Below are 27,583 nucleotides of genomic sequence, written 5' to 3'. Positions count from 1 at the left end.
CTTCTCCAGTAGCTCCTCAGAGGGGCTTCACGGGGAGTAAGTTTTTGAGTCCTTGCTCGTCTAAAAATGGGCTTATTTTCTCTGACTCTTGACCAATTTCCAGGTTGGAGATCTTTTTTCCTTCAGAATTTCAAAGGCATTCACTGGCCCATTGTCACCTCGCTTCTCACGTGACCAGACTCTCACAACCTGTTTCTGTTACTTCCCGTGATCATTGTGTTTGTTTCTGGAAGCTTCTAGAATTTTTCCCCCTTTATTCTTCACATTCTGAACTCTCACGATATTGTGTCCTGACGGCCTTCTTCGTCCTTTGTGCTAAGCTCTCAGTGGCCCCTGTTAACAGGAGACACAGTCTTTGCCGTGGGAAAATGTTCTCCGAGTTCTGGACTCACCTTATAATGTGTTCCGTTGTGCTAGTTTTGGTTATTCTAGCTCACAAGAGATTTTCCTGAACTGTGTGTATCCTTTAGTTCCTGTACTGCATTTTCTCCTTTCTACTACCAAAGTCTTACCTTCTAAGACTTTTTCATTGCCCTGTTGTCCCTGGACTGCTTTGTGGTAGCCCCTTCTGTGCTGTGGATTCAGGAGCTTCTCTAATTTATATATTTCATTTTGTGATCGACTGCTGCTTTCTATCTTTTTCTTTTTCTTTTTTTTTTTTTTTATTTGACAGGCAAAGTTAGACAAATGGCCGCTATGGCCGGCTGCCTTTTTTTTTTTTTAAAGATTTTATTTATTTTTACTAGAAAGTCAGAGTTACACAGAGAGAGAAGGAGAGGCAGAGAGAGAGAGAGAGAGAGAGAGGTCTTCCATCCACTGGTTCACTCCCCAATTAGCCACAAGAGCCAGAGCTGCACCGATCCGAGGGCAGGAGCCAGGAGTTTCTTCCAGGTCTCCCACGTGGGTGCAGGGGTCTAAGGACTTGGGCCATCTTCTATTCTTTCCCGGGGCCACAGCAGAGAGCTGGATCGGAAGTGGAGCAGCACTGCGGCGGCAGCTTTACCCGCTACACCACAGCGCCAGCCCCTCAACTACTGCTTTCTTCTGCTCCCTAGGTCTCTGGCTCCCACGCGGGAACCTTCCCTCGGATAGCTACCATTTACCAGGCTGCGAGCCCTGTTCTAAGGACTTTGCATGTTTTCACTCCTTTGATCCTTGCAGCACCCCAGTGAGGCCGAGCTGAGCACCTGCTCTCTTCCTGCCGATGCTCCCAGCCAGCAGGCCCCCGGGGCCAGATGTCTGTCTTTATGTGATCAGCTACGAAGCCACGAGCCATCCGTCCGTCTGCTTCTCTTCCTTCAAAAATGTAGGGACAGCTCATTTCCCAGTTGTTTCCTGGCCCATTCTCGTTGTCTTCCTGGACTGCTCTGTTTTCATTTCAAGATTGTCCTTTTAGTGGGATTTCGGGAAGGAACACAGGCAAATGTTGGTGTTCAGTGAACCATGCTTGTTTAACGGGAAGTGGAACCCTCTGGCTCTCTCTTTAAAGCCAGAAACAATTTAATGTTTAAAGTTTGACCTGTGACTAATGACTAAAGGATTAGAGACTTCCCCCAAACGGAAATTTAAAAATCTAAGGACAAAACCAAGAAATAACTATTGAGGTTGAAAACTATTACATATTTACCTAAGATAAATAAAGTTTATTCATTATTGTGTGTAGTGTGGCCCAAATTTGGGGGAAAGGAAAGTCTGGAGGTATGTGGGCCGAAAGGTGACTAGAGTTTATCACACCGGATGCTGAGTTTCTGAGTAATATCTCCATCACTGTCTATTGCTGTTTTTCAACTTATGGGGTTAGAAATAAAAAAAGAAAGTTTAAAAAATTATATAGGATGATTTAAATTATCTGATAACGTGCTTCTTGAGTGGCTGGCGCTGTGGCGTAGTAGGCTGAGCCTCCACCACTGGCAGCAGCATCCCATATGGACACTGGTTCGTGTCCCTGCTGTTCCTCTTCTGCTCTCTGCTATGGCCTGGGAAAGCAGCAGAAAATGGCCCAAGTACTTGGGCCCCTGCACCTTCTTGGGAGACCTGTAAGAAACTCCTGGTTCCTGGCTTCAGACAGGCCCAGTTCTGGCTGTTGTAGCCATTTGGGGAGTGAACCAGTGGATGGAGGACCTTTCTCTCTGTCTCTCCCTCTCTCTGTCTGTAACTCTACCTCTCAAGTAAACAAATAAATAAATAATGTTTTGAAAAACACTTTAAAAAAGTGCTTTTTGAGGAAGCCATAAAAGTACTAATTATGAAAATTAAGTAATAAATTAGTGCAATCACTCTGGAAAAGTTTGACATATACAGCTTCTAGATATAAATTCTCAGGAATCCTTTACTTCCTTTAAAATTGGGGAGGATCCCAAAGAGCTTCAGTTTATGTGGATTATATTTTTTTCTTTTTTCTTTTATTTAAATTATACCAGTTTCATGTATTTCATATATACAGATTTAGAAACATAGTGACACTCCCCCTCCCCACCTTCCCTCGCGCCCACGCTCCAACCTTTCCTTCTCCCTCTTACATTCTCACTCTTAATTTTTGCTAAGATCTATTTTGAGGGTTATATTTTATTAAAAAAAAACATTTATTTGAAAGGCAGAGTTACAGACAGGCAGAGGCAGAGAGAGAGAGAGAGAGAGAGAGAGAGATCTTCCATCTGCTGGTTCACTCCCTAGATGGCCTCAACAGTGGGAGCTGTGCCGATCCAAAGCCAGGAACCAGGAGCTTCCTCCGGGTCCCCCATGTGAGTGCAGGGGCCCAAAGACTTGGGCCACCCTCCACTACTTTTCCAGGTTATTGCAGAGAGCTGGATTGGAAGTGGAGCAGCTAGAACCTAACCTGCACCCATATGGATGCCAGCACTGCAGGTGGCAGCTTCACATACTACCCCACAGCGCCAGCCCCATGGGTTATATTTTCTTAATCAGCCACATTAGAAATTAACTTTCGGCTTTCTTTATTTACTTATTTGAAAGGGAGGGAGGCATAGACTTAAAAAAATTTATTTATTTGAAAGGCAGAATTATATAGAAAAAAGGAGAGTCATAGAGAGAGAGATATCTTCCATTGTTGATTCATTCCCTGAACAGCCACAATGACCAGGGCTGGGCCAGGCTGAAACCAGGAGCCAGGGACTCCATCTGGGTCTCCCACATAGGTGGCATGGGCCCAGCACTTGGGCTATCTTCAGCTGCTTTCCCAGCACATCAGCAGAGAGCTGGATCAGAAGTGGAGCAGCCAGGACTCCAAACGGCACTTTTATGGGATGCCAGTGTGGCAGGCAGCTGCTTAACCTGTTGCACCCCCTGCCCCCCGATGCTGGCCCCCAGAGATAGACGTTCCAACCATTGGTTTATCTCCAAATACTCACAACTGTCAGTGCTGAGCCAGGCAGAAGTCAGGAGCCTGGAACTCAATCCAAGTCTCCTATGTGGGTAGCAGGAACCCAAGTACCTGAGCCATCACCTGCTACTTTCTTACATTAGAAATTAAAATTGAGAAAAACATAATTCATTTAAAATGAAAATAGTACATATTTACAAGCTAACATAATTTTATGAAAAAACAACTTTTCTGAAACACAAAAAAAGAAGAGTGACATTCATATCTTTGTAAATATTTTCAGTATCTGACTTATAGAAGACAGCTGTATTCTCATACTGTCTGTTTCTTGCACTCTGGAGCAATATGTTGTCTGGCTGAAGTGTGTGTAGTTGGGAAAGAAACGTTTCAATAACGTGTTCAGGTAATTGTGGACATTCTTTAGTACAACACCAAAACTCAACAAGTGGTAGTTTCTTAAAGATTAATTGCATCAAGGAACCTGAAACCATAGCAATGAACTTGTTATACTCTGTTACAGTAAAACTCATGAGTTTATCTTGCATTTTTTAAAAGATTTGTTTATTTATTTGAAAGTCGGAGTTACACAGGGAGAAGAGAGGCAGAGAGAAATACAGAGGTCTTCCATCCATGGTTCACTCCCCAAATGGCAGCAATGGCCAGAGCTGCGCCGATCCGAAGTCAGGAGCCAGGAGCTTCTTCTGGGTCTCCCATGTGGGTACAGGGGCCCAAGGACTTGGACCATCTTGTACTGCTTTCCCAGGCCATAGCAGAGAGCTGGATTGGAAGTGGAGCAGCTGGGACTAGAACTGGCGCCCATATGGAATGCCAGTGCTTTAAGCCAGGGCATTAACCCGCTGAGCCATAGCCCCAGCCCCATTGTCTTGCATTTTGCATGTCTTATTTACCTATACATGACTTTTTCAAGGCATGATTGTTCATTTGGAAATTATTGCTTCTCTGAGTTGCACAGATCTTCCAAATGTTGACACATTTCATGATACAACATCAAGAAATCATATTCATTCGTATTGCTGCCAATCTCAACAGAAAAATCTTTTATTACCAGGAACTATCAAGCTCACAGTGGCAGACAGAAGTTTTTCAAAATTCTAACTTTCACTCAAAATATTAAATTTTCTCTTTGGCAACAAACACAAGTTTTTAAAAAATATTTATTTATTTATTTATAATTAGAAAGGCAGAGTGATGAGAGAGAGCTTCCATCTGCTAGTTCACTCCCTAAATGGCCACAACAGTTGGGGCTGGGAAGACAGGAGCCACAAACTCCATCTAGGTCTTCCGCATGGGAGGCAAGGGCCCAAGCACTTGAGCCACCATCCAGTGCCTTCCCAGGTCCATCAGCAGGGAGCTGGATCAGAAGCTGAGCAGCCGAGGCTCAAACGGGCACTGAGATATGGGATATGGACTTTAAAAAAAAAAAGATTTATTTATTCAAAAGGCAGAGCTACAGAGGGGCAGAGGCAGAGAGAGAGAGAGAGAGAGAGAGGTCTTCCATCTGCTGGTTCACTCCCCAGATGGTCACAACAGCTGGAGCAGCACCAATCAGGAGCCAGGAGCTTCTTCTGGGTCTCCCATGTGGGTGCAGGGGCCCAAGGACTTTGGTCATCTTCCGTTGCTTTCCCAGGCCATAGCAGAGAGCTGGATCAGAAGTGGAGCAGCCAGGACTCGAGCCGGCACCCATATGGGATGCCAGCACTGCAGGCGGTGGCTTACCGGCAACGCCACAGCGCTGGCCCAGGTATGGGCCTCTTTAAGCAGCAGCTTACTCCACTGCACCACAGCGCCAGTCCCAGTGGTTTTTCTGGAAGGGCAAGCACACTTCATTCATTTTGGGGCAGATGCCTGCTACATCCCAAAGTCTGAATACTCACCTTTTGTGGGGCCGACTTTCAGGTAGAATGATGCTGCAACTCAGTCACTGAAGTGCCTTTTCTCGGGAAATTCATCGGGCTTGGAAATGCAGCAAAGCTGCCTATGCACCCTCCTTTTTGTCCACAGAAGGTTGAGAAGTTGTGTGTCCATCAGTTGGCATTTCCTTCAGTTAGTAACTCTCACTGCAGTTTAGTGCCACTCGAGCATGGTACTGAGGTACCACTCATTTTTTCCCATCATTGCCTTTGCAGTGCACTTGAAAACGTCAAGAAATGTCTGTGCTATTATGCAAGCAGCTTTGACCTGACCGGCGGGCCTCGTGAAAGGGTCTGGGGGTCTCCCAGCATTTTGTGGACCCCACCATAAGAACGGCCACTCTGGAGGCACCCCACGACGTGGGCCAGGCAACGTCCTCCAGAATGTTCAGAGCTGCGCTGTTTGTGCGGTTCGTGGCCTGGGACGTGGCGTGCTGGCAGCTTGCCTGCAAGTCTCAGTGACACTGAAACGGTGAGCAGAGGGGACACAGTGCCGGACTCAGAAACGAAGGTTGAGAAAGGAAATGAGAGGGAATTGTGGGCAATCAGCTCCGTCTTTAGAAAATTCACGATACAATTTGAAAGTATATGCTGCACTGTTAAGCACACAACTCTGCTATTATAATGAATATAGTCGTGAGTACTACGGGAGCAAGACAGGCGGGAAAGGGTTTATCACTTGTTGAGGGACAGTGAGCAAGCTTGCTTGTCAGAAGGGGCCAGTCAGGTGCAGCTGGAGATAAGGGTACCTTCAGTTAAAGAACGTGGCTAATTAGAGGGTGTCTCTGAGACCAATCTTCCTCATTACTCTGATTTGAAAAGTAGGAGGGAGCAATAGGGTCAAAATACACCTAAGGGGATCCCTGTTTGCAGCTAGCATCGCTGGCCAAGGGGTCAGGGGTCAGGGGTCCCGTGTGCGCAGTAGTATCCACGGTTCCCTCGCTTTTTGGGGGCCTCCTCTTGGCTGCATTTCTTTATCAGGGCACACAGGCAGGGCGTGGTTGGGTGGTATAGGGACAGCTAGAAGAGAGTCTGTGGGGCAAAGGAAACCCTGGCCTTGGGCTTCAGAATAAAATAGGAGCTTTCTCGGGGCTCAGCTTCGGAGCCCTCTCTGCCACACCTGCCTGCCTCCTGGGCTCCCTGCATGGCGGGGAGGCTGCCTTCCCAGCTTGGAGACTCCCGCTCGCCAGCGAGGGACCAGGGTCTCTGACTCCAAAGGTGGTGAGTTGTCCCGCCGCTTGCCTCTCCTCACTCCCTCCGGTTCCTTAACTTCCTCCAGGTCCTTCAGTTTGGTAAAGATAATCGATGGACATTTTATTTTAAAGATTTATGTATTTGAAAGTCAGAGTTACACAGAGAGAGGAGAGGCAGAGAGAGAGAGAGAGAGAGAGAGAGAGAGAGGTCTTCCATCCGATGGTTCACTCTCTAATTGGCCACAATGGTCCGAGCTGTGCCGATCTTAAGCTGGAAGCCAGGAGCCTCTTCTGGGTCTCCCATGCGGGCACAGGGGCCCAAGGACTTGGGCCATCCTCTGCTGCTTTCCCAGGCCATAGCAGAGAGCTGGATGGGAAGTGGAGCAGCCGGGTCTCAAACTGGCACCCATATGGGATGCTGGCGCTTCAGGCCAGGGCGTTAACCCGCTGCGAAACAGTGCCGCCCCTCAATGGACATTTTAAAGGATGAAATGGGGCAAGGCTTAGCTGTCACTTAAGGAACACAGAGGGAACCCATGGCAAGGGCGGGTTTGGTGAAGACCACTGCTTAATGATAACGGCTGTCATTGCTAGCGTGACAGCGAGGGTGCTTTCACACCGATCACCTGGAGGTTGGCGGGAACTCCTTCAACTGCTTTTGGGAAGGTCAGTTGCAATCTTTTCTGATTTAGAAGTTTTAAAAATTAAAGTATTTCAAACTTAAAATATAAACAACTGCCCTTGAAAAATTTTCAATATGCATAAAAATGCATAAAAATATTACTATATAGAGACTTTTGCAAGCTATTTAGAGACCAATGCCCCAACAGAAAAATGAACAAGGAAGATAATCGGCAAAAGTCCAAATAGCCAATGACCAAAGAAATGCAAATTAAGATGTAATGACATAATTCTTTTTAAATGATACCATATTTAAAAAAGATCCATGGGGGCCGGGGCTGTCTCTCACATGGGTGCAGGGGCCCAAGGACTTGGACCATCTTCCACTGCTTTCCCAGGACATAGCAGAGAGCTGGATTGGAAGTGGAACAGCTGGGACTGCAGGCAGCAGCTTTACCCACTACACCACAGCGCCGGCCCCTGACAAAGATTTTTAAAATGATATAATGTAGGGATGACAAGGTTGTGGGAAAACAAGCCCATTTCATATGCTATGGCAAGTTGATATGACCTTTCTGGAGGACATTTGGTGGTGCAAATTCAATGTCTTCCCATTTCAAAGACGGGCGACTGAGGGACTGAGAGTTTAAGTGGCTTGCTTAGCTAGCAACACTGCAAGTTAGGAACCAAGCCAAGCCGAGGGTGAAGCCTTCTCATCCCAGCCTTCAATCCACTACTGCTTGTGGCAGTGTTCACTACAGCAATGCATTGCAAAGCAACCTCAACAGACGACAATATGGGACGATTTTTAAATTCTTGCTTTTCTGTGAAGAAACACTGATGTCATCGGAAAGTATTTGGTGGCACTGGAAAGCACCCATGATGCAGAGCCCGATGGTGGGGAGCGTTTGGCATGGGGTGGAGACACCTGCATCCCACAGCAGAGTGCCTGAGCTTCAGTCCTGGCTCTGCTCTAGATTCCAGCTCCCTGCTGCTGTGCTAATGTGCACAGTGGCTGATGCCTCAAGTACTTGGTTCCCTGCCACCCGTGTGGGAGACCTAGGTTAGGTTCTGGTTTCCTGGCATTACCTGGGCCAGCCCTGGCTGTTGTGGACCCTGGGGAGGGAGTCAATAGGTTGGAGATCTCTCTGTCTCTCTGCCTTTCAAATAAATTAAGTAAGTACATAAAATGTTTTTAAAGTTCCTGGTGAAAGCGTTTAGATATCAGTATATATAGTATGTTCTTAATTTTTAAAATTATATGTGTGTGTGTAGAAAAAAGATTCAAAGAAATATTGCTGAGTGGAAGAATTACAGGTGACTTCAAATTTTTCTTCTTTTTAAGCTAATTTCCAGTCGTCATTACAACAAATAGGCTAGAAAAAGCCCCCAATGGTGGCATGTACATTGAAATATAGGAAGTGAGATCATATTTTGCATTTATTAGGGGAAATTTCTTCATCAAGGAATTCTGTGACCATCACTCTACCGAGTGAGGAAGTCATTTGTGCATTTTGTAACTCGTGGCGTGGAGCTGCTCCCGCAGGCCTCATTGCTCTTCTTATCCGCACTTACACTCCATCTGCTCCCCGAAAGGGCCTGGACATCTGCTTGCAAGGTACCCTGGCGTGTGGGTGTGATTGCCTTCCCTGATCCCTGTGCAAAGGGGACAATGACAGCTGCTTTGGGGGTGGCCGTTGGTACTGAAGACGACATACATAGGTGTCCCTGCAGATGCAGCATATGGGAGCTTTTCCTATGGGGCGCTGTGAAGTTTTAGAAATGTGTTTATGAGAGCCGGCGCCGTGGCTCAATAGGCTAATCCTCCACCTTGCGGCGCCGGCACACCGGGTTCTAGTCCCGGTTGGGGCGCCGGATTCTGTCCCGGTTGCCCCTCTTCCAGGCCAGCTCTCTGCTATGGCCAGGGAGTGCAGTGGAGGATGGCCCAGGTGCTTGGGCCCTGCACCCCATGGGAGACCAGGAAAAGCACCTGGCTCCTGGCTCCTGCCATCGGATCAGCGCGGTGCGCCGGCTGCAGCGGCGGCCATTGGAGGGTGATCCAACGGCAAAGGAAGACCTTTCTCTCTCTGTCTCTCTCTCTCACTGTCCACTCTGCCTGTCAAAAAAAAAAAAAAAAAAAAAAAAAAAAAAAAAAAGAAATGTGTTTATGATGTGGAGTTAGTTCAGTCGTACATTAGCATAACGCTGAGGACTACAATATTGATATGTGTCAGATGAGGGCATGATGGGAGAAGGAACCATCCTGGCTATCCAGGTCTGGAGAAGAATCCCTGGAGGTCAGCAGGGTGACCGATGCGTCTCAAATCTATGCGAGAAAATATGCAACGGAGGAGCTGGTAGCACTTCTGAATTTTCCACTCAGATCCGGGGCGTGGGAGGGAGGCGGAGGCGCAGCTGCTGAGCAGCTGTGGCCGTGGCTCATGTTCAACAGAGCTCGGGTGTGTGTGTGTGTGTGTGTGTGCTCCAGCCCTGCCCCTTTGCCTGCTGGGCCATGTGTGTCTTTGTCCAAAGCAAACTCTTTCTTCTTCCCTTTCCCCTCCTCTTCCTGGCCATCCCTCCTCTCCTTCTTTTAATATATTTGTTTTCCGATAACCGCAGTGACACATGTGTGAGGTAGAAAATTTGGAAAAAATAAATAAATAAAGGGGAACATGCAAGGAAAGTCGCAGAGGTCATGTAACACCCCCCCCCCCCGGAAGTAGCCATTGTTGGCATCTGCATTCTTGCCCTTCACTAAGTATTCTTCCTCCTATTAGCTCATACTGACACTTGGTTTTAAAAAGCACAGTATTTGGAATGTAGCCAAAATTCCCCAGTGCTATGAAGGATTGCTATGCCAGGTGGTTGTGAAATGCTGCATTTGTCCCATTGTACGAATGCATCCATGAATAATGATCCCCCTTTGAGTGGACTTTGAGGTTCTTCTCCTCCTTCTTCTCCTCCTTCTTCTTCCTCTGCCTCCCCCTCCCCCTCTCCTCCCCCTCTCCCCCTCTCTTCTTCCTCCTCCTCCTCTTCCTCCTCTTCCTCCTTTTCCTCCTCCTTCTCCTTCTTCACTAAAGATTTATTATTCCTTCTCAAATGCCTGCAATAGCCAATCAGGGCCAGGAATCCAGAACTCCATCTGGGTCTCCTATGTGGGTGGCAGGGACCCAAGCACTTGAGACCCCCTCCCCCGGGTCTGCATTAGCAGGAAACTGGAGTCAGGAGCTGGGATGGAACACAGGCACGCTGATATGGAATGCAGGTGTCCCAAGCTACATCTTAACTGCTGAGTCAAACACCCACCCGTTGGTTTGCTTTTCTATCAGGTGTGTGGGGAGAAACATCTTACATGTATTTTCTTGCTCCTCCTTATAGCCCTTTCTGGGGGGTGGTAATACCAACTTCATTTCATGTGTGCACAGGGGAGGTCTGGAGAAGTAAACTGACCGAAGGCCATGAGCAGAGCCAGGACTTGACCCAGGCTGACTCCACACTGCAGACGCTGTCTGAATGGAGGCCTACGGGGCCCTGGCTTGCTTTCGGGTAGCCCTGTTTCACTTTGGAGCTATGGACCACTCTGAGCATGTGTCCCCAGGGCATGTTTCAAAATCAGCAGTCTGTTGAAGGGTTTGGGGGATTGGCGGCAACTCTAGGAGATCCAGGGCCCATGCCTACTCCTACCTTGAACCCCCTTGATAAAATGGAGAGCGCCTCTGTTGACTTAAAGTCTTTTTCAGTCCAGAGTAGCTTGTAGGAATGTGGTGGGCTACAGGTGGCAAAATTGTGTCCAAATGTAACCGTAATGTCACATGGCCCATTGTTCATGGTGTCATTTGCAACATGGTGTCATCCCAGGATTTCTTGCACCATTGATAAAAAACAAACACAAACAGAAGCTGAAATCACTGAGCCTTTCCTCCATGAGAAAAACAGAAGTGGATGTTCTGAACACCAACGTGCTCAACACTTTTTTTTTTTTTTAAAGATTTATTTACTTGAAAGAGTTACACAGAGAGAGGAGAGGCAGAGAGAGGTCTCCCATCCGCTGGTTCACTCCCCAGATGGCTGCCAGGAGCCAGAAGCTTCCTCCAGGTCTCCCACGCAGGTGCAGGGGCCCAAGGACTTGGGCCATCTTCTACTGCTTTCCCAGGCCATAGCGGAGAGCTGGATCGGAAGTGGAGCAGCTGGGACTCAAACTGGTGCCCATATGGGATGCTGGCACTGCAGGCAGCGATTTACCTGCTACGCCACAGCGCCGGCCCTTCAGCACCTTTCATCATGTTTAATCCCCACTCTCCCTCCAAGTCCCAGCTTTGACCTTCTGAGGCCAGGCCTGCAGCCTTCTGCAGATCCTTCTCTGTGGACTGGACTGGAAATGGCGGGGAGGATTTGAGAGCTGAGTTATCCCTCCGCAGAGCGTTTGTGTGGTAAACTTCATGCTCGCTGTGGCACGAGGGGTTCTGTTTCCTGCTATGGGGATTTCCCAGCAAGTAGGTAGGAGAGAGGTATCTGGTAGGAGACACTTGTGGTGCACACAGGTGCACACCTGCCCAGGGCTGCTGTCCTCTTTCAGTGCAGGAACAGTGAACACCACACAATTATCACGCACTTGCTCTGCCAGCGCTTTATGTGCATGGTCTCCTTAAGTCCTCTCGTTCACCTGTGAAGTAGGGACCCCCTTTCTATTGAGCAGCCTGATGCCCAGCGATGTTATGCAGCTTTCTTAGGGACACAGAGCTAGTACGTGAGCAGAGCTAAGACTTGAACCCAGGTTTGTCTTTTTCTTTCTTTCTTTCTTTCTTTCTTTCTTTCTTTCTTTCTTTCTTTCTTTCAGATTATTTGAAAGGCAGAAGAGAGAGAGAGAGAGAGAGAGAGAGAGAGAGAGAGAGAGAGAGAAAATCTTCCACCTGCTAGTTCACTTCCTAAATGACTGCAACAGCCAGGGCTGGGCCAGGCTGAAGCCGGGAGCTAAGAACTACATCCAGGTCTCCCATATGGGTGGCAGGTGCCCAAGCACTTGGGTCCCCTTCTGCTACTTTCTCCAGGTGCATTAGCAGGGAGCTGGATGGGAAGTGAAGCAACTGGGACTCAAACTGGTGCCCAAAGAGGATGCCGGTGTTGCAGGCAGTGGCTTAACCTGCGATGCCACCATGCCATCTCCAAACCCAGGTCTTCCTAAGTGCAGGTCTTGAGTTTGCAAGATGAATGCCTTCATGATGACATGGAGAGGTTCTCACTACCTGGGTTTGTTATCTGTCACGGGAAGAGCTCCAGGCTGCATGTGAGTGAAGTCCGGCTGGAAGCATTGGACACTAAGTGCACACAGATGCCAGAACTCTGCGGTTTGTTGATTGGTTCTGGAAGTTCTTGCTTGTCTAGATTTGTCCTTTTGCTTTCTAAATCACACGTGGTGGTTCTACCACTTTTCCATCATCATTCTCACTCACAGCATTTGTAGACTTATCCAGGACGCTCACCTGCTTCCTACCCTCGAGACATTCCTGCAAGGAGGCACTATTAGATGGACATGACTTAACTGTCATAATTTGGTCTTTGAATGCTGAATAAATATCTTGAAATATCACACTGTACCACATACATATGTACAATTTTTACATGCTAACCAAAAAGGTGTGAACCCATGTATGTATTAAAATTATTTGTTGGGGCGTGCCCTGTGGTACAGGGTGTTAAGCCGCTGCCTGAGATGCTGGCATCCAATAAGGTCATCAGCTCAAGTCCCGGCTGCTCCACTTTCAATCGAGCTCCCTGCTAATGGCCTGGGAAAGCAATTTGTCCTTGGGCCCCTGCATCCTCATGGGAAACCCAGATGAAGCTCCTAGCTCTTGGTTTCGGCCTGGCCCAGCCCCAGCCATGTGGCCATTTGGGGAGTGAACCAGCAGATGAAAGATCTTTCTCTTTCTTCTCTCTCTGTAACTCTTTCAAATAAATTAAAGAATGCAACATATAATGTCTATATATACTATATATGTGTATATATATACATATATACATATATATGTATATATAATTTCTTGAAAAGATAAAGAAACGGAGTCTCAGGATGGCTCAGCCACAGTATGAGAAAGAGGGAGGGAGCGGAGCCCATCCTGGAAGCCAGGACTGTGTGTTTTCATCCAGTTCATAACCTGGTTCACCTTCCTGGTGTCCCCAGTGTCTGTCCCCACTCCCTGGGAAATGGCAGCTTCCTGTGACTCCTGGCTGGCTGGCTGCCTCATCACTCTCGTCTTTCTCCAGTTGCCGACGCACCTGTCAGGTAGGAGGCCTTGAATCTCTTCTCTTGGGACCATTGACAATGGTGACCCCGAAGGAAGGAGGCTTGGCCAGAGACCTTCCTTCTTCCTGGGTTCTGTTCTTCCCCCAGTCCTTTCAGGCGCTCTGCCAAGACTCCCCGCGCCCTCCCCAGGCTGCCCCCACCCCTCGCTCCCAGACCCCCGGTCTCTCTCTCACTATCTCTGTCGGTGCCCGCACAGGAGATGCCGACAAGTACCACCTGGCCCCGCTCGGGGGCACCGCCGAGCTGCTGTGCCCGCTGCCGCTGTGGCCCCAGGTGGCATTCGACGAGGTGCGCTGGCTGCGGGCCGCCGGGCCGGGGCGCGCCGGGGCCGTGCACGTGTTCCGGGATGGGCAGGACCGGGAGGACGAGCTGCTGCCCGAGTACCGGGGCAGGACGGCGCTGGTGAGAGACGCCCGAGAGGGAACCGTCACTCTGCAGATCCGTGACGTGCGCCTGGAGGACCGCGGGCCCTACCGCTGCCGCATCCGGATCGGGAACCTGAGCCGGGAGGACGCCGTGAGCCTGCAGGTTGCAGGTGAGGATGGGGGTGGGCGCCCGCCGCTGGTCGCGGCCTCCAAGAGCTCGCAGGGGACCTTCCTCGTCGCGCCTTAGCTTGGCATCCGTGGGCACAGCCTTGGCTTCTGCCCCAGGGCCATGGATGTCAGCCTTGAAGGTGGCCAGGCCTTCATTGCTTGGAGGAAGGAAACCGGACTTTGTACAATGCCAGTACTGGATACCTAAAGAGCTGGCCCCTGGGGCCTCGATCCCCAACTGTGAAAGGTCCAGCAAGGTAGAGAGAAGGTGTTTCAGAGGAGCTACAATATTAAAAACAAGCAAGCAAGCAAACAAACAAACCAGTCCACCAAAGCCCACACCAAACCAAACTTGTGTCTGTGTTAGTTTAACTTATTCAGGTTCCATGATCACAGGGTGAGGGCTTTTTGGTCAGAACTTAGAAACTAAGAAGAGGGGGTGGACCTACTACTATAAAACAGGCTGTGGTTGGTAGACAGACGCTTTCCAAACCTTGTCCCTTGAGGTGGAGAGTCGTTTTCAGAAGGGGGCCGGAGTACCCAAAAGAGTCTAAATCATGGGATGTCGTTACGGCCCTGAGTGGATTTTGAAATGTATGAGGAGAAAGTTGGAGACTGTGTTATCCCAAGATGGGGAGGTGGTAGGGTGGGGGGAGGCAGACACCCCAGTCTTAGAACCAGATGCCCTTGTTCATCAGAGGGGGTGCTGGGGGTGGGAGGGGGAGAGGTTCTGGCAGGGACCCCGCTCTCGCTAAGAGCCTGCCAGCCTGGATCTGGGCTCGTTAGCCAGGCAGCATCTCCTCTTCAGTCCTAGGCTCTGATCCTTACATCCATGTGACCGGCTATGACGCTGGGTGGATCCAGCTGGTGTGCAGATCGGCGGGATGGTTCCCGAAGCCTTGGGCCGAGTGGAGAGACCCGGAGGGCAGAAAGCTTCTCTCCCTGTTGGAGGTCCATTCCCCGGACGAGGCAGGGCTCTTCCGCACAGCAGTGGCCAGCAGGATCAGGGACAGCACTCTGGGGAATGTGTCCTGCACCGTGCGCAACGTGGCCCTTGGCCAGGAGAGGACCACTGTCATGGTCATAGCAGGTACAAACTGGGCTGCGGAAAATGGGCTGGGGGCAGTCAGAGGGCCCCGAGGAGACTCGGACCCTAGGGGAAACCTGATAAGGAATTTTCGAGTTTGGGGCCAGTGCTGTGATATAGTAGGCTAAGCTGCCAGCATCCCATATGGGCGCCAGTTCGAGTCCCGGCTGCTCTTCTCCCGATCCAGCTCTCTGCTATGGCTGGGAAGGCAGTGCTTGGGTCCTGCACCCTCGTGGGAGACCCAGAAGAAGCTCCTGGCTCCTGGTTTTGGATCGGCCCAGCTCCAGTCATTGCGGCCATTTGGGGAATGAACCAGTGGATGGGAGACCTTTTCTGTCTCTCCCTCTCTCTGTCTGTAACCCTGCCTTTCAAATAGATAAAAAGATGTTTAAAATATTTTCAGATTTTTTTTTAGTTCTGAGAATAAAGCACATGTATGGTAGAAAATGTGAAAGAATGCAGAGTGTTTTAAAGAAGCCAGATGGTGGCCTGTGATGTCTTGAACTGGGGAGAATGGCTGCTAACAGTGTGATGTCTTCCAAGATGTGCATGTGTGCATCTCCCAGTGTGGCTGTGTTTACATGGACGTATTCTTGTACCCGTGCCTGGGGTCTTTTCCCCGACGGGTGACAACACGAGCATTTTGCCCACATCCTTAATTAATTTGCTTGTGGCATGATTTTAGGGTCTGCATCCCACTTCCTTGCATGGCTGTAGAATACATGAACCCAAGCCCATTTCTGGGCATCTGAATGTCTTTCAATTCTCCCCCATGTAACCAACACGTCAATGAACATCTCTGCCCATGCTGGGGAAGTGCTTTCTCATTATTAGAATGGATTTCCGGAAGCAGAATTACCGAGCCTTTTAGCGGCCCTAGCAACAGGGAGTCATTTGGCAGAAAAGGGTGGTTTTGGAGCCAAGAGCCAGCCTGGGCTTGGGGCTAGAGGGGGGAGGGGTCTTTTCCCCCTCTCTGTGCCCCTCCCTTCTTCCCTTGCTCCTGCCACTGCCCCTAGGTGCTTTCCTTGATGATCTCTTCGCATGGCCCAGAAACCTCAGGAGACAGGAACTCCTGCTCCTCTTACAGACGAGGCAAACCAGGCTTGCAGGGACTCAGCCGCTTGCCTGCTTTGGGTGGGTCTTGACTTGTGTTTGGGCAAAGCTTGAGACTGTCTTATCCTGCAGGCAGGAGCGTGGTGGAGGGGAGAGGCAGACATCCAAGTCCTAGGAGCAGCTGCCCCTTTCATCAGAGGCAGCTGTGCAGGGCCCAGGGCCCTGGGTGCTCAGGCCGGTCACTGGGCAAGGACACATACCCACCTGTGCTCTTCTCTGTGTGCTACAGCCCAGTTTGTGCTTTTCATTTCATTTTATTTATGTATTTGAAAGGCAAAGTTACAGAAAGAGGGGGAGGGAGAGACACAGAGAGAGAGGTCTTCCAAATGCTGGTTCACTCTGCAAATGGCCACAACAGCCAGGACTGAGCCAGGCTGAAGCTAGGAGCCAGGAGTCTCTTCCGGGCCTCCCACATGGGTGCAGCAGCCCAAGCACTTGGGCCTCTTCTGCTGCTTTCGCCAGGCGCATTAGCAGGGAGCTGGATTGGGAGTAGGGCAGTGGGGGCTCGAACCAGAGCCAGTACGGTGGGCTTTCTGTAGTTCTTTCTTCCCTCCTTTCTCTCCTGCCCAGGCTTCAGGCCTGCTGCCCAAGGCTCTGATGGCCCTCGGGCAGATAGCCGACTGCTGCTCCGGGGACTAGAAGGGTTGGGGGTGCGTGAGTGCCCAGAGAAGCCTGCAGCCAACACCAGGAGATCGCTGAGGGCGCCCTTGCTTCCCTGGAGCCCCCGGCTCCCCCGGCTCTGATGCTGTCAGGGTGCGGAGCCAAGTCTCACCTTGGTCTGCAGGCAGGACCACCTGAACCACTCCTTAGCGGTCCCAACTAGCTTTGCTGTCCTCCTGGCTTTGAGAAGAGTAGAGCCTGTGCGATGTCAACTGGAGGGCTCTCCCTAGCAGCGATGGGGAGCGTTGGGAGGTGCCTGAGCCACCTGCGAGCTGAGGTGAGGGGCCGGGGCGGGGTCCCTGGCCATCTCTCTTGCAGCCCCATCTCCAGGAAGGCTGTCCGCCTCGGAGGTGGCTCTCGCCGCCATCCTTCCTGTCCTGGGGCTTCTCATCACAGCAGGCGTGTATCTCATCTGGAAGCAAAGACAATCGAAAGGTAACTGAGGGCCGAGGGAGTCCCAGCTGGCAGGGAGTGGGATGCTGACTGCTTGGGAGAAGACCAGCAGCAAGTGGACATGGAGCCGATGCCTGTCTGTAGGTTGGAGATCCCTGGAGCTGGCTGGGAGAAAACCGGGAGAGCCGTGCCCTGGGGCCTCGCATTGCACAGGGAATTCACCGACCAGCGACAAGGCCTCTGGGCAGAGATGTGAATTCTCATCTTCTGAGACAGTAGAGAACTGGCTGCGGCAGCCATCTCATTAACTAAGAAATTAATTACTGCCTTGTAGTTGGGAAGCCCAATTATAGCCCCTGGGTAAAACCCTCATAAAAACAGTCATGCGGCACACAGGCTCTCAGGGTTGCAAGACAGTCGCCCAAGGCAGCGCTGCTCTGTTGTCTGCTGCTTGGAAGACCTAATCCTTTCACAAGTCACACACTGGCTGTGACGAGCTGTCAATCCCATCAGGCCCTTCCTAAATCTGAGCTGACCTTTCTCTCTCCCCTCTAGAGAAACTTCTCTACGAACAGGTGATGGAGGTGGGTAAGTGTCCTGGGCTCGGGGTGGGGGAGATGGGGCTCTGTTCGGTTCATTTCTGTACCTCCAGCACCCACTTGTCTAGACGGTGGCCCCGAGAGTTCCCCCACCCGCTGCCCTTGGTGCTTGGTGGAGGTGGTCAGGTCGGAGTCTGTTGCTCCCAGTTTTTACTGACTCTTGCTTGGAATAGCTTGGTCTGTGAGCCCATTGCTTCATCTTGTGCTATGGAGTTTTATAGGGTGAACACAGGGGAAGCTTTTATTCATTCAACAGGAACTGATGAGCAGTTAGTACTTGCCCTAGACCCCCCTGGAGGGGCAGTCCTAGTTCTAGGGGTAAAAGCAGACACAGTCTTGCTCTCCTGGAACTTTTGGTCCAGTTGGGGAAATTGCAGGAATGCAGTAATTATGTGATCAATGCATCCAGTGCCACGAGAGAAAGCCTCCAGTTCTGCGACAGCTGCAACTAGGCAGAACCCACCGGGTCTGAGTGGAGGAGCGCTGTTGGGCTCGAAGGACCGGAAGTCGGGAGGGAAGAAGGAATGGAGAGCCATCACGCAGAACAGAAAGCGAGTTTGCGAGGCACATGGTGGTGGACAGCAGCCCTCGTGTGGGGAGCTGGAAGGGTGCAGAGCGAAGGGGGTGGTGCTGGGGGCTGGGCGGTGTGAGGTCTTGGGGAGCCTGTTGAGCACTTTAGTCTCTAACTGAAGCCCGAGAGCTGTGACAGAGCAGTGGATGGAGGTATTCCTTGTAGGGTTGTGCTTAGAAAAGCTCCCCTGCTGCAGTGCTGAGGGTGTGGGACAGGATGCAGGGAGGGGTTGGGGCCCCCTTGCTGTCATCCAGCCGAGTGTGGGGGAGTGGGGGTGAGGACGGGCGGAGGTAGGTGGAGGTGGGTGGGCTTAGGGCAGGTGAACTCAACGGGAAACAGAGACCCTCCTGGTAATGGCGTGGAATCTCACTTTCTTTTCCTTCCCTCCTCTAGAAAACCTTCTCTCAGACCACGCTAAAGAAAAAGGTAATTACAAGAGTAAGGGGTAGGGAACAAATAACACATTCTCTGACAGTCTAATCACAGTGCATTGCATTTACAGGATACTTCAGAATGTCTGTGGAAAGGGGTAATTGAAAGATAAGTTTAGGAGAGGGTGTTTGACCTGGATTTTAAGACTCTGGGTGGAATGCCCAGGTCTCACATCAGAGTGCCTGGGTTCAACTCCCGGTCATGGCTCCTGATTCCAGTGTCCTGTTGGTGCAAACCCTGGGAGGCAGTGGTGCTGGCTCAAGTAACTGGATTACTTACACCCATGTGGGAGACACAGAATGAGTTCCCAGCTCCCAGCTCCGGCCCCAGCTGGAGGCCAGTGTAGGTATCTGAGTAGTAAACCAGCAGATGGGAGTTCTTTCTGTCTGCCTGTCTCTCAAATAAGTAAATAAATAAATTTTAATTTTTTTCAATATTATTTATTTGAAAGATGGAGTTACTAAGAGCAAGAAGGACAGACAGACAGATTTCCATCACTGGTTTACTCTTCAAATGGTTACAAAGCCCGAACTGGGTCTGTCCAAAGCCAGGAGCTGGGAACCAGGAGCTTCTTCCAGGTCTCCCATGTGGGTGCAGGGACCCAAGGACTTGGGCCATCTTCTGCTTTCCTAGGCACATTAGCAGGGAGCTGGATCAGAAGAGGAGAAGCTGGGATTCGAACCAGCTCCCATATGGATGCCGGTGTGGCAGGCAGTGGCTTCACCTGCTACGTCACAGCACTGCCCCTCCAATACTTTTTTTTTTTTTTAAAGTAAGCTTCTTTTGGTGCAGAAATTATTGACATCTATGCATAGGTTTTTCATGATACACATTTTCCATGGACTTTTTGAAGACCCCTCATATATATGTGTGCATACCCCAGTTAATATTACTGGACTTTCATTTCTGATGTCAAGGGGCAACAGAATTGGTGGTGGTGGGTAGGGGATGCCCATGGCCAAAATTCACAGGCCCCTTCCTCAGCCTCAACACCAATCACTTAAATAGAAGCCTGCAGTTAGTGGAAAGTGTATTGTGTGCTCACATGGGACCTCTGGGAGTCCCTAGGACCCCCAGGCCCCTGCCTTGGGGGAGGTGCTGTGATACAGTGGAAGGGCATAGGGTTTGGAGTCAGTGACCCCTGATGCAGATCCGTGGTATGCCACCTTGGCCTTGGAGAGGCCACTGTTCTGCTCGGAGCTCTGCTCTCCTCCCTACCTGATTGCCTTTTAAAAAATTGACTCCAGTGCTTGGAGCTGCTTTTCTGTATTGCATTTCGCCTTCACTAGTTGAGGACGTGGGCCCCTGAGGGTACACGCCAGACCCCTCTGGAGACAAGGTCCTGGCTCCGATGATTCCACGTTCAGTGGTTCTGGCATCTTTTCTCCCCTTACTGGGGAGAAGTGTGGGGTACACCCTGGCTGTTCCTCCCAAGAGCAGAAGGGAACAGCACAGTGTAATGGTAAGGGCCTCTGACTCAGAAGCCTGGCAGGGTAGGGTTTGAATCCTGCTTCCTGGCCACTGGATGGCCTTGGGCAAATCTGACAGCCGTGTGACCAGCCTTCTGTAAGACAGGAACAATAGCTCTGTGCGTCTGTGTTGTGAGAGGCCCCCCGGTCCACCTCAGCATGGTGAATGGAGCTGTTAGTAGTGGACATGGTAGCAGCAGGCGGCAGGTGCCCCTCATTGCTCCAGTGCCTCACGCCTGGTGTGCCCAGCCCTTAGCACAGGGCCCAGGGGTGGACTCCGGTGTGTGACTTCGGTTGTCTGGCAGGGCCAGTGCTAGCCTGGGGGAAGTGCAAGCCACACCCCCTCTGGAGAAGCCACAGGCCTCGCCCCAAGCACACACAGTCCCCACACCTTCTGGGACCTCCACATTTGTAGCATGTGTAACTTCCGGGGAGCTTCTGTAGAGAATACTACAGCCACGTCAGCAAGTTAGTGCTGGGCCTCCAGCGACTTTTACACTTTAGATCCCTTAAACAGGAGGCTGTGGAAGGACACTGGGGTGGAGGCCCGCGTGCCACGTGCCACGCTGTAAACGTGTGGGAACACTCACATGGATGGCAGAAATGAAACCAGACAGAAAGGAAGTGAAGAAGGAGAAACCAAGGGTGTCCGTTCATTGGGAAAGTGGCACCGTCAGGGTCCCACATGTGTGAGACGGGACTGAGACGGGGACTGCATAAGGGGCTGATGGAGATGTCATCACTGTTTCCATCACGGAACGGGGGCGGGGATGAGCCTTCCAGGCTCCAGGGATGAGATGAGGGGCAGGGTTCGGTCACTCACTCCTCTCTCTCTCTCTGGTTTTCAGGGAGACTCCACAAAGCACTCAGTAAGTTCTGCTCCTCCTCCACGCTACAGACTTCCTTTGGCAGACGGCTCTGCTGCTTGCTGACTGTCGCTGTTTCCCTTCCTGGGGCAGAAGGGAGGGGCATCCAAGCCCTGAGGATTTCTCGGCTCCCAGACCCCCTGCTCCTCTTCCCTGCACGTGTCTTTTCTACTCTCTAAGTGGGAGCTGCTTTCCCAAGCAGTGTATACCTCCCATGGGGGAAGCCGTCTGGAAACCCCTCTTCTCACCCACGCATGGCACTTCCTTAGGGGGATCCAGGCACACGGATTCCCCAGCAAATGGAACCTGCAGACACACAGCATCTGTTTTATTTTGCACGATGCAATGTGCATGATAACAAAAATCCAGTCGAGACTCCATGATAGTTTTTAAAAGAACTTGCGTTTTATTCCTCACCCACACACATCTACATACGCGTATGCTGTGTTCCCTGTAGGTGTGAGATGTGTGATTTGTTCAGTCTGCAGGTGGGGTTTGGCGCACATGGGGATTTGCTGATGCTCGGCTGGATCTCTGGGGACCCCTGGCCCTAGCAGGGAGCTATTGCCGTTGCCGTCACTTAGAGGGAGGGAGGTTCCAGGGCATCCATGAATGTGCTTGGGATGGGACAGTGGCGTTAGGGCACTGTGCAAGCCCTCGTTCTGACTTGTCAAACTCTCTTTGTTCTTCAGAGAAACTCCGGAATGAGCTGAGTAAGTTGCCCACATTCCTTGAACTTCCTCACCGACTCGGCTCCCTTTGTCCCAATAGTTCCGGTGACAGCTAATCTCCTTGTTTCTTCTTTCATAGAACTGAAAAGAGCTGCAGCCAACTCAGGTGAGATGCGTTTTCCTCCTGCTTGGCCCCCACCCTGAGGGCGTTCCCAGTTTTTCCACGACTCTAACAGTGCCTTCTGCTGTCCCCCAGGCTGGAGAAGAGCCCGGCTGCATTTTGGTGAGTTCCCCGCGCCCAGTTGCTCCACGCCGCAAACCTTCTCCTCTTTAAGGCTCTGCCACCTGAGAATGCAGGCTGTCATTTTACCTTTTATCAGATTTGCTTATTTCATTTCTGTTTTTATATTTATTTATTTATTTGAAAGTCAGAATTACACACAGAGAGAGGAGAGGCAGAGAGAGAAAAAAAGGCCTTTCATTCACTGGTTCACTCCCCAGATGGCCACAATGGCCAGAGCTGTGCCAATCCGAAGCCAGGAGCCAGGAGCTTCCTCGTGGGTGCAGGGGCCCAAGGACCTGGGCCATCTTCTACTACGTTCCCAGGCCATAGCAGAGAGCTGGATGGGAAGTGGAGCAGCCGGGTCTCCAACCAGTGCCCATACGGGATGCCGGCACTGCAGGTAGCGTCTTTACCTGCTATGCCACAGCGCCGGCCCGGATTCTTTGGACTTTTCTTAAGTTTATGGATCATTTGTGTTTCTTTGTGGCTTGTCTGTGTCTACCCTATTTGGGCTACTTTTGGATTTGTGAAGATTCTTTTTCTCTTTCTTTCTTTCTTTTCAAAAGATTTATTTATTTATTTGAAAGGCAGAGTTATAAAGAGGTAGAGGCAGAAGCAGAGAGAGAGAGAGAGAAGAGAGAGATAGCGAGATAAAGAAAGAGATATCTTCCATCCACCAGTTCATTCCCCAAATGGCTGCAATAGCCAGAGCTGGGCCTATCTTAAGCCAGCAGCCAGGAACTTCTTCCTTGTCTCCCATGTGGATGCAGGGGCCCAAGCACTTGGTCCATCCTTCACTGCTTTCCTAGGCCATTAGCAGGGAGCTGAATGGGAAGTAGAGCAGCCAGGACTCAAAACTGGCACCCAAGTTGGATGCCGGCAGTGGCTTAACCTACTGTACCACAATGCCAGCCCTGAGGATTCTTTCTAAAATATCTGAACTGTTTGTCATATGGTCACACATTATTTTTCAGTTGCACTGTAATTCCCTATGGTGCTTCTTAGATGCATGCGTGCTTTATTTTGATGTGGTCAAATTCATCAGTCTTTTCCTGCAGACTCTTCTGTATTTTCAGGTCTGGGAAGTCCGTTCTGTCTCACAGTCAGGCAAGAGCCACTGTCTCTGTCTCTTTCTGCACAGCTGCCACATCCTTCTTTCTCTGGAGAGGGGGTTGGAGGGTGATAGAGATTCTCGAAGAAGGGAATGGGCTGGGCATACACCCTCCAAAGTACAGACTACCCTAAAGGATTGCGCTTCTCTCTTTCGAAGCATTTCCAAATAGTTTGCGTGTTTTGCTGCTGGATGAACAGGGTCTATTTATTTTTATTACTTTTATTGGTATGTCAGATTCCCAGACCCTCCCGTCCCCTCCTGTTCAACAGACTGGAGGAGGTGGCCACGGAAGAGGACTCCAGGCCACCCTGGCTGGCGTTCTGGGAACTCAGGAGCCTCTGTCTTAAGGCACTGTCTGGCTTCCTCCCACCAACCCAAGTGTGCCTTTCGTGGATTTTTAACCCCTTCCTGCCTTTGGGGAAAGAGGGAGACTCATGTGACGGCCATCACCCACCCTTTTTAAGGAAGAATCCGTCTTTCTATATTAACATTTAAAAGTGATTGTGGCCGGTGCCGCGGCTCACTAGGCTAATCCTCCGCCTGCAGCACCGGCACCCCAGGTTCTAGTCCCCATCGGGGCACCGAATTCTGTCCTGGTTGCTCCTCTTCCAGGCCAGCTCTCTGCTATGGCCCGGGAGTGCAGTGGAGGATGGCCCAAATACTTGGTCCCTGCACCTGCATGGGAGACCAGGAGAGGCACCTGGTTCCTGGCTTCAGATCAGTGCAGTGCACCGGCCACAGCATGCCAGCCGCGGCGGCCATTGGAGGGTGCACCAGTGGCAAAAGAAGACCTTTCTCTCTGTCTCTCTCTCTCTCACTGTCCACTCTGTCTGTCAAAAAAAGAAAAGAAAAAAAAGTGACGATTGCAATACTTTTAGGTTACAGATAAGCATCACACACACTCACTGAGGGGTCAAGACCCTGTCTGAGTCTGCACAACAGCTCCACAGCACAAGTTGTCCTTATTCGCACTCTACAGATGCAGACACTAAGGTTGGAGGTGCATGCTGCTCTGAGAGGGTCACGTGACTAGCATGTGGCAGAGCCTGGGACTCAAGCATCCTGTGTGACTGTAGGCGCTAACAAGGCTGGATGTATGATCTTATTTGAGGTTCCTTTGGAACATCGAAGACGAAGGTAGTATATTTCTTGAGGATTAGGGTTGTTTCATAGTCGAAGAACCTATTCCTCTTTTGTTTAGGACTGTCCCAGAGACATGTTGTTTGAAGGACAGTACTCTTTGGTCCCAGTCCACGTGTGGGAGGGACGCACGAACTAGAATGGGTCAATGACAGTGACTGCAGACCAAGAGGTTACTTTTCATCCCAAAGCTCCCGTAAGCCCCAGCCTGCCTAATCCTCACCTCTCTCTGTGGCTCCCTGCAGTGGCCGTGGCCCTGGATCCGGATACGGCACATCCTAAGCTCGTTCTGTCCGAGGACAGGAGGTGCGTGAGGCTTGGCGACAGAAAGCAGCCCCTGCCCGACAACCCCCAGAGATTTGATTTCGTCGTCAGCGTCCTGGGCGCCGAGTACTTCACGGCCGGCTGTCACTACTGGGAGGTGTACGTGGGAGACAAGACCAAGTGGATCCTTGGGGTGTGCAGCGAGTCGGTGAGCAGGAAGGGCAAGGTCACCGCCTCGCCCGCCAACGGACACTGGCTCCTGCGGCAGAGCCGTGGGGATGAGTACGAGGCACTCACGTCCCCGCAGACGGCCCTCCGCTTGAAGCAGCCTCCGCGCTGCGTGGGCGTCTTCCTGGATTACGAAGCGGGAGTCATCGCCTTCTACAACGTGACTGACAAGTCGCACATCTTCAGCTTCACCGACAGCTTCTCCGGCCCGCTCCGCCCTTTCTTTGAGCCTTGTCTCCACGACGGAGGGAAGAACACGGCGCCTCTGATCATCTGTTCCGAACTGCTGCAGTCCGAAGAGTCCCTCGCCCCCAAGCCGGAAGGAAAAGGCCACGCGAATGGCGACGTGTCCCTGAAGCTGAACCCCTCCTTGCGGCCCCCTCCCGCCCCGGAGCTGCCCCCACTCAGGGACATGATCGAGTCCTGGCCCTCGGACGTGGGCCCGGCCCTTCAGGGCTTCAGGGCTCCTTCCTTGTAGGGAGGGCTCTGCCTCATTTCCTGCTGCCATGACAAGCCAGCCCAGCACCCTGGCCTGGGGTCTCCTGGCGCAACATCTGATTTTGGAACGCCCCTTAGCCCAGGCCCCCTGGTGGTTCCTGTTCAGACCACTGTCATGCCAGGGCTCGGCGCTGAGCACCACCTGTCCTCTGAAGACTTAGGGTCCCCACTGCGCTGCAAGGGGACATCCTGGAAAGCAGGGGAGCAGTTTGGGTTGAGGGGGAGGTGCTGACTGTGGACCCCTGGGGGACAGAGCCTGCTAGGGGCACACTGACAAGCACCCTCCTGCCCCACTCTGGTGCCTGACTTCTCAGTGACGCCCACCGGGATGGTTTTCTTGCTTTGTGCAGTTCAGGCCTCTGGCCCCCAGAGCCAGCTTTGTCCCCTCGCTTTGCATCATCGTCCCCCGAGCTCTTTCTTCAGGACTGGGGTGGGGGAGGGGTGACGCATGCCACCCTCTGTTTTCTGGATGCTGTTGACAGCACAGTGTGATGATGTCCGGAGCTAACGTGCATGGTTTCCAATGCTAACGTATCTCTCGACGATATCCAGGTACTAGAACTTTAAATGCAGGGCCATAATCCTGAACAGCCTCAGGAGCACTGACTGGGGAGCTGTGTGTGGCCCTGAACAGGCTGGGGAGACGAGACCGTGGCCTTCCCAGTGTCCTCCCGAGACTCAGAGCGGCCCAGCTAGACTCCAGGGCTGTTTAACCCACAAGTCTGCGCGACTGGAAGACTCCCCTATTGCAGCAGCAGCCCATCTTTTAGGTCAGACAGAATTGGTCTCAAATAAGAAGTTGGTGGACCAGGTGTGAGGATGAAATAGCAACCTGATTTGGGGGGTATGGATTACAGAGAGAAGTCTACTCACTTTCACCTCCTACCACACCTGTGAGCTGGCCTCTGGCGATACACACCATCAGATTGCAGGGGGTACATACAGTTCTCCCCATAGGAACTCGGACGTTTTGTCATGAAGGCTGGCTAGTCCAAGACCTGGGGGTGACTCAGCGAGCGGGCATCCCAGGCATAGTTCAGGGTTGAAGGCCAGTAGACTGGAGACCCAGGAAGACAGAGTGTTTCTATTCCAGCCTGAAGGCAGGCGGGCAGGAAGCATACTTAGCTAGAGGAGGCTCAGTCTTTTGTTCTACTGAGTTCTTCAGCTGATTGGATGAGCCCACATATATGAGGGAGGGCCACCTGCTTTACTCAGCCTACCGATGTAAATGTTAATCTCACCCAAAACACCCCACAGAAACTTCCAGAATGATGTGTGACCAGATATCCAGGCACCCTGTGGTCCAATCAAGTTGATACATTAACTATCACAGTGCCTGTGTGGATTTTTTTTTCATTTGCTTTTGTACAGTTCTTAAATAAAAGTTTGATATTTGCTGTTTGGCATGCTGTTATTTTCACTGTGAATGAGAGGTGGTGGAGAAAGTAAATTATGGGATTGTTTTCCACATAGCTCTGAGTCCACCCAGTCCATAATAAAGTCACAGTTTTATTCCTGAATTTATGCTCTAGTATTTTTTCAGTTTATAAACTAATAATACATATCAGGTATTCATATTTTCCTAATAGATATTCAGCACCAATACTTTCCTGAATATCTTTTCTTTAAAAAAAGATTTATTTTATTTATTTGAAAGAGTTAGAGAGAGAGAGACAGAGATAGAGAGGTCTTCCAACCACTGGTTCACTCCCCAGATGGCTGCAATGGCTGGAGCTGAGCCAATCTGAAGCCAGGAGCCAGGATCAGCTTCTAGGTCTCCCACACGGGTGCAGGGGCCCAAGGACTTGGGTCATCCTCCACTGCTTTCCCAGGCCATTAGCAGGGAGCTGGATTGGAAGTGGAGCAGCTGGGACATGAACCAGTGCCCATATGGGATGTTGACGCCTCAGGCTTTAACCCGCTGTGGCCACAGAGCTGGCTCCTTTCCTGAATATCTTAATCTTAAACCTAACAGTGTTCATACTGGCCCCACTCAATAGAAAAGTTACCATTTGTGGAGGGTTCTATCCATCTATCTGTCTACCTATCTATGAGCTCATTTAACTCTTACAACAATCTGCCAGGGATTTTATAGAGAAGGAAAACGGTGCTCCAAATGGTGAGGTAGAACTGCTCTACCCAGCTCGGAAGGCAATCATTGTTCTTTGCACTGAAACGTGGTGCAGGTATGAGAAACCTGAGGTTAGCCTACATACTCAGACATTGTCTTCTAAAATTACCCCTCCCCCCTAATCCCAATCCTGGCTACGTTATTG

The 27,583-nt window shown here is 50.9% G+C and overlaps 1 protein-coding gene across 2 annotated transcripts; it reads left to right on the top strand.

The window, feature by feature from the left end:
* The first annotated feature begins 317 nt into the window (after window positions 1–317).
* On the top strand, window positions 318–26,827 carry ERMAP (erythroblast membrane associated protein (Scianna blood group)). Of its 2 annotated transcripts, XM_008265438.4 has the most exons (12): window positions 318–6,492; window positions 13,264–13,365; window positions 13,583–13,921; window positions 14,728–15,009; window positions 17,098–17,214; window positions 17,728–17,760; window positions 18,736–18,768; window positions 21,092–21,112; window positions 21,802–21,822; window positions 21,920–21,946; window positions 22,037–22,063; window positions 24,563–26,827. In XM_008265438.4, the coding sequence occupies exons 2-12, from the start codon at window positions 13,287–13,289 to the stop codon at window positions 25,285–25,287; spliced, it is 1,704 nt and encodes a 567-aa protein (XP_008263660.1). In that variant the 5' UTR covers window positions 318–6,492; window positions 13,264–13,286; the 3' UTR covers window positions 25,288–26,827. The 2 variants fall into 2 exon arrangements, with proteins under 2 accessions (XP_008263660.1, XP_008263663.1); XM_008265441.4 differs by lacking the exon at window positions 17,098–17,214.
* The last annotated feature ends 756 nt before the right edge of the window (window positions 26,828–27,583 follow it).

The sequence above is a fragment of the Oryctolagus cuniculus genome, chromosome 7 (genome assembly GCF_964237555.1).
Source record: "Oryctolagus cuniculus chromosome 7, mOryCun1.1, whole genome shotgun sequence".
NCBI lineage: Eukaryota > Metazoa > Chordata > Mammalia > Lagomorpha > Leporidae > Oryctolagus > Oryctolagus cuniculus.
This window is presented reverse-complemented; position numbering and strand designations above follow the sequence as displayed.